Genomic DNA, 6912 nt, shown 5'->3' with positions numbered 1-6912 from the left:
TGGCGGGCGGCCAGCTCCGCTCGCCCGGATCGGCAGCACAATAAGCCCTTTGTGCCGACGACGTTAACCCAGAAAGTTGTTTTGCAATTTGCAGGCGGTGCTGGAAAAGGCTCCGACGCCGAGCGGGGCTCTGTGCCGCTGCGGCTCGCCCCGGCTCCCCGCTCCCTTCCAGCGCCAAACACACCGGGGTGGGAAAGGCGACGCTGCCAGGTCGGGCTGATCCTCCTCCATCAAGGTCAGCCGGGTAATTCGACCGTGGGCAGTCGCACGCCGGGACCCCGGCGAGGAGCCGGCACCGTTTTGCCTTGAAGCCAGAGCCCATTCCTGAGCCACCTCGGTCCGAACCGAGCAGGTCGGGTCGTGCGGCTGCTGCACCCCCCAGCACGGGGAGCAAAAGCTGTCGGATTATCCCAAAGCACTTCGTGTCCAGACCGTCACCACGGGGAAGGGGCCAGCAGAGATGCACAAACCCGGCATTTCTCCCCCATCACCTGTTTTTTGGCTCCCGGCACGGTTTAGGCTATTTCCACCGAGGGTTTCCCCAGAGCTCTGCCCCGTCTGCAGTGCCGCTTGCTCAACCGTGTTTGTACGCAGCCCTGGTTTTGTTCAGGCCAAAGTCCGGGGCTGATTTCAGGCGCAGGCAGCACATGCCATGCCTGCGCCCTGCCCGTCACCGGGCCAGCCCGCGCTGACACCGGCAGAGACCGGCTATTCCTGCTCTCCCGCAAACTCCGGAGCCCGAAACCCCGATAAATCCTCGGCCGAGCACGTGAGCCACGGGTCAGAGGAACCCGAAACCAGGGCACCTGCGTCACGCAAGAGGGACGGGCTCATCACGACGCCGGGATGCCGGCATCGCTCCGGGGGCTGGAAGAGGGATGTCCACGGGGGATAAGGGTCGCCCCGCAGGCGATGTCCCCTGGGGCTCGCATGGGAGCTGATAAGGACCGAATTCCTTCGCATCCCAACCCAGCCGCGGGCAGAGCCGGCAGGTTAATCATCAACCCAGAGCCTGGAAAATCCCGTTCCCTGCCTCTCCCAAGGCCGCATTTCGGAAACCAAAAGCCCCATCCCTCCCGCGGGACCCCGTGCCCCGACGCCGGAGGGTCAGACCCACAACCAAACCGCGCTCTCAGCGCTCCAACGCGGCGCCCCGAGACCACCGGCGCGGCACAAGCCACACCGTAATGTGTTTACCATGGCACCGATCGGATCGGTTTACTGGTTTCCAAGCAAGTCGTGCCTTTGAAACCAGAATTATTTTGATCCACACGCTCGTGGGGATAAATATTTCCCAGGGGACACCGGCAGGGAGCGAGGAAGAGCCCTGGGGGCATAACGTGGATCCGCACAAGCCACAATCTCCAGCGCCGCAGGGCTCGGATGCTCTGGTTTCACCCCAAACCGGGGACCCTCGTCTGCCCCCCACCATCGCTGCGATCCCCAGGGCGGGCTCGGGCAGCGCAAACACGAGCACACGGGCGTCACGCTAACCCCCCGGGACCGCCAAACCTCCATCCCCGGGGCAGCGCCCTCGGAGGCCATGCTGCAGCTCCCACCCCAAAGACGAAGACGCTGAGGGGGGATGCTGCGAGTGCCGCAGCCATGACGCAGCGGGCGAGGGGCTCCGGCAGCAAACGGGGGGGCTCCAGCAGCAAACGTCCGCCTTATCGCCGGGGACGGAGATGGAAACCCAGCTCGACTCCAAACCAGCTCGACTGGTCGGGGTGGTGGGAGAGGAAAGCCAGCCCGGAGCAAGCCGCAAACACGCTCCCAAACAAAAGCTTGCAACAGCGGGCAGAGGACGGGGACGGGTTAGCGAGACCCGGTGCACCGGGGACCTCGAGACGCAAGTAAGTCTCGAGGCAGGGAACACGTCGGCTGGCAGCAGGGACGACACCCAAGCCCTAGATTTTTCTTTCTTATTTAAACAGGCTGCTAAAAATACCGCCCCGGGAGCCCGGCGAAGTAGGGCAGCGCCGCGCATTAAAGCTTCAGGAGGGGCCGCAGCCGCCGCATCGCTTCCGCGCCCGTGGAAACGTCCCGTGAACCCGCCGGGTCCCAAAGGCTTCTCCCCCGCTCCGGGATGGAACTCGCCCTCCTGCGACTCACGGCTCCGGGCGAGGCAAGGCGGGTGTTGATTATCTCCATACTAACGAGGAGAAGCGGCGACGGCCGCTGCCGCCCCTATAGAGGGCCCTTTAGAGGGACGCTATAGGGTCCCTGTGTGGGACTGCTCCCCAAAGGACAAGAGCACCCGCAGGTACAACTTCCATAGGGAAATGCAGATCCCTTATGGAAGGGACAGCGCCCATAGGGGGCAGTTCCCATAGGGGCCATAGGGGACAGCAGATCCCTGATGGAGGAGAGCCGGTAGAACAGGGACAAGCCAGGTCCCTCGCCGGGGGAGCAGCCTGGGGACTCCCTATAGGATCTGCTATAGGGCAGGTCATACCTTGGGGGAGAAGAACCCCTATGGGGACTGCTACAGGGTGGACCACACGCCAAGGACGAGGGCCCCCATAGAGCCAGCCCCTATAGGATCTTCTATAGGGCAAGGTTGCCCCACAGAGGACAGCCCCTACAGGTTCCGCCATAGGGCAGGGCATGGCCCAGGAAGGACAGCCCCTACGGCCCCAACTCCTATAGGCTCTGCCACAGGGCAGGGCACGCTCCAGGAAGGACAACACCTACAGTCCCAGCCCCTATGGGCTTTGCCGTGGGGCAGGACACATGCCAAGGACAGCAGCCCCTACAGGCCCAGCCCCTACAGGCTCTGCCATAGGGCAGGGCACACACCAGAGATAACAGCCCCTATGGCACCAGTCCCTATAGGTTCCGCCACAGGGCAGGGCACATCACAGGAAGGACAACATCTACAATCCCAGTCCCTACGGCTCCAGCCCCTATAGGCGCTGCCACGGGGCAGGGCACCCTCCCGGGACAGCAGCCCCTATGGCCCCATAGGCGCTGCCACGGGGCAGGGCACCCTCCCGGGACAGCAGCCCCTATGGCCCCATGGGCGCTGCCGCGGGGCAGGGCACCCTCCCGGGACAGCAGCCCCTATGGCCCCATGGGTGCTGCCGTGGGGCAGGGCACCCTCCCGGGACAGCAGCCCCTATGGCCCCTATGGCCCCACAGGTGCTGCCGCGGGGCAGGGCACCCTCCCGGGACAGCAGCCCCTATGGCCCCATAGGCCCCTATAGCCCCTATGGCCCCATAGGCGCTGCCCCGCACTCACCGCCCGCCGCCGGCTCCGCTCCCCGCCGCTGCCCACCGCAACCTGTTACCTTCGCCCAGGCCCCGCCCCCGGGGCCGCCCGTTGGACCGCGCCCCGCCCGGCCCCGCCCCGAGGCGGGGAGAGACCTGTTTTGCCACGCCCCCCTAACCACGCCCTCTCCGGCTAACGGCCCGCCTCCGGAGGGAGATCACGTGACGCGCCGCCAGCAGAACGCCGCCATCTTGGGGAGGGAGCTGCGTCCAGGGAAGCGGCACCTTCGCGCTCCGGAACCGCCTCGCCCGCCCCTGCCTGCCCCCCAGGACACGGTGTGGCGGGGACGGCCCCAGGCCCTCCCGTCGGGCCTCCGCGGCCCCCGATCCTTCAGGGACAGCGGAGGGACCCCCGGGCCTGCAGCGGGGCGTGGGCGAGGCCTCCGGCCCCCGCCACCGAGGGGCGATCCGCAGCCCACGCAGGAGAGTTTCCGCCACACACAAGATGGCGCCCGGCCCCGCCCTCCCCTCCCGGCTGGCTATGGCCACGCCCAAGGTGGCGCCGTTCCACCTCGCCTCGGCCTACGGCGGCCGGGAGCGGCCGCGCTTCCGTCGCGCCTGCGCAGCGCGGGCCGCACCGTGACTAAGATGGAGGTCGGGGGAGCGCGGGCGCCGCCGCCGTTCTGGGCCGGGGGCCCGGCCCCGGGGCAGACCTACATTCCCGGCGGGCCCGGCCCCGGCCCCGCCACCGGCCTCCTGCCCTTCACCCGGACGCTGTGAGTGCGGGAGGGGCTGAGGGGAGCGGGGATGGAGGAGAGCGGGGATGGGGATGGGGGGGGCCTGGGGCTGTGGGGACTGGGAGTGGGGGGCACGGGGGATGGGGGACTGGGAGGGGATGGCCGACTGGGAGGGGATGGCCTGAAGTGGGGCCTGGGGAGATGGGAGGGAGGGAGGGAGGAGAGGGGCTGGGGATGCAGGGGGAGGTCGCTGGGGTCTGGGATGGGGAGGCTGCGGTGACTGGAGAAGCTGGGGAGCTGGGAGGAGCGGTGCTGGGGGAGCAGAGGGGGCTGGGCGCGGGGAGGTGGGGCTGGGGGGGCAGGGAGAGGGCTGGGATGGAAGAAACGGGGCTGGGGGAGAACAGGGGAGCGTTGGAGGACTGAGGACCTGGGGAATCCGGGGCCTCGCTGGTGCTGGGGCAGCGCTGACGTGTGGCTCTCCAGGAGCCCGATGGTGACGGGCACCTCGGTGCTGGGAGTGAAGTTCGACGGGGGGGTGATCATCGCTGCAGACATGATGGGCTCCTACGGCTCCCTCGCCCGCTTCCGCAGCATCTCCAGACTCCTGAAGGTGAACGACACCACCATGCTGGGGGCGTCCGGCGACTACGCCGACTTCCAGTACCTCAAGCAGATCATCGACCAGATGGTGTAAGTTCTCCTGTCCCGGGCTGCCACGGCTGCGGCCCTGGTCAGGCCAGGCAAGCCCTGACCGTGCTGCGGTTCGTGCCGTGCTGCTCTCTTTTCCCAGTTCTCAGAGGACTGAAATGTAATGAAACGCATTCACTGGGCAGGGATAAAACTGAGCTGAGCTCCCCCTTGTCCTTTGGCAATCCCTTTGGTACAGGCGTCTTTTCCCCATTCTCTGCTGAGCACTGTGGAGAACGGCTTTCAGTTATTCTTTGTGGCCTTTGGCTGATTCACCGCTTGTAAGGTCTTGTTTGAAAACAGCCTGCGGGGAGTGTGCGGGAGGGTACTCTGTCCTGCTGGTGGTGCAGTGGGAGGTGGGCTGCTGCTCTCTTATCCGGGTGGTTTCCAGCTTTTCTTAGTTGGGTGAAATTTCTACCTAAATTAGAATCGACGAGGAGCTGTTGGGAGATGGTCACAGTTACAGCCCGAAAGCCATTCATTCCTGGCTGACAAGAGTCATGTACAACCGGAGGTCCAAGATAAATCCGCTCTGGAACACTGTTGTCATCGGAGGCTACTACAACGGCGAGAGGTGAGCGAGGACGAGCAACGTGGAGCGTGCGATGGTGGCTGCACATCCTTCGCAGGGGCTGCTTCTCACGGCACGGGATTCAGAGAGCTCTCTGGCTGGGTGTAGCCGCTCAAAAGCCGAGTCCCTCCCCGACGCAGCCCTGCCTGCGCAGCCGCCACGCTCACAGATCTGTCCCTTCAGCTTCCTAGGTTACGTGGACATGCTCGGCGTGGCCTACGAAGCCCCTACGCTTGCTACGGGTTACGGAGCGTACCTAGCTCAGGTAGAGTACGCTCTTGCTCAGCTGCTAAAGCGACCTCAGCGCTGGGTGACTGAGCTATCGAGCTATCGGATTTTATTTTTTTTCCCCCAGCCGCTGATGAGAGAAGTCTTGGAGAAGAAATCCAGCCTGACGAAGGAGGAGGCCCGTGACTTGATTGAGCGTTGCATGAAAATTTTGTATTACAGAGATGCTCGATCATTCAACAGGGTAAGTGCCTGGCTTGGGCGTGCCGGGACTGGAGAGCCGGTGTGCCTGCTGTGCGCCTCAGGCTGACGTTCCAGTCTGCACCCCGGGTCATCTTCCGTCTCTGATCTCAGGAATCCCTGCGGTAACTCCTGCGTTGGCAGAGGCGGGGTACGCTAAGGGACGCTGTGAGCAAAGCTGTCCTCCAGAGCCAGTCTCCCCTTGTGTCCTGCAGCCTCAGAGGGGCTGTTTGAGTCCGAGCAGTGCTCAGCTCTGGTGTTTGCCTAGATCCGATGACACTTCTCTCATCACCGCAGTTGTAGCATCCAGAGGCTGCCACCTTTTAGCTTTGGAAGCGTTTCTCTCTACTTCTACTATTAACTGTCTTGGCTTGCCCACCAAGGAAAGAAGTAAAATGTTACTGAATGCAATGCCATGTTGAAACAAACCTGTTTGAAGGACGGCTGTTATTACCGACTGTTACTGATGAGAGCTTTCACAGGGCTCATCTTAAATTCAGGTATGGAATTCAGGCTTCAGTGAGAACTTCCAATGTTTTCTCTCCTCAGTATGAAGTAGCTATTGCAACGGAGAAAGGCGTGGAGGTGGAAGGACCCCTGACCCTGGAAGCCAACTGGGACATAGCACACCTTGTCAGGTAATGCCCACTGGATTACACACGCTTTGAGCTCTCGGTCTGCGAGTTGGCGGTCTGGCAAATCCTGAAGGCACAAAATAAAGTGGTTAATAAAGGCTGGGTGATGCGCAGCCATCGCAGGATAATGTCCCTGCCACGTGCTTCAGTCGGAGTCTCCTTGATCCCCTGCTGTAACCAAATTCTTCACGCTCCGGGAGGCAGCTCTGGGCTCCGCGCTCTGCCTGGCCGCTCTCCCCTTTGCAGCCAGGGCCTGAAGGCGTTGGCGCGCGTTCCTTCAGGAACGGGAAAGCTTTTGTGGCTGTACCGTCTGCTTGGCTGCCTTTGCGCTGCCTCAGAACAAGTGCCGCTGACAGGCAGCACCTGATAAAAGCGAAAATGCTGATGTTGTTAGTGCAGATGTTGACTGCGTCCAGGTTGTGTAGTATCCTGACCTCATAAAAACATCTTCTTGCAGTGGCTTTGAATGATCCCCGAAGAGCTGCTCCAAGCTGTTGTGTCCACGTTGCCACCCTTTATATATGCTGTAAATCCGTTACTCCTTTTGAAGCTCTGATCTGACTTGTTTTGGAAACGAAATAAACCGTTAAGGCAAGCCTGTGTG

General features: G+C 63.0%; 1 protein-coding gene across 1 annotated transcript; it reads left to right on the top strand.

The window, feature by feature from the left end:
- The first annotated feature begins 3849 nt into the window (after positions 1-3849).
- On the top strand, positions 3850-6912 carry PSMB4 (proteasome 20S subunit beta 4). Its single transcript, XM_050912241.1, has 7 exons — positions 3850-3986; positions 4431-4637; positions 5062-5208; positions 5389-5470; positions 5561-5677; positions 6223-6311; positions 6766-6912. The coding sequence occupies exons 1-7, from the start codon at positions 3859-3861 to the stop codon at positions 6776-6778; spliced, it is 783 nt and encodes a 260-aa protein (XP_050768198.1). The 5' UTR covers positions 3850-3858; the 3' UTR covers positions 6779-6912.

The sequence above is a fragment of the Gymnogyps californianus genome, chromosome 29, assembly GCF_018139145.2.
Source record: "Gymnogyps californianus isolate 813 chromosome 29, ASM1813914v2, whole genome shotgun sequence".
Classification (NCBI taxonomy): domain Eukaryota; kingdom Metazoa; phylum Chordata; class Aves; order Accipitriformes; family Cathartidae; genus Gymnogyps; species Gymnogyps californianus.
The sequence above is the reverse complement of the archived record's forward strand: the minus strand, read 5'-3'. Positions and strand labels throughout refer to the sequence as shown.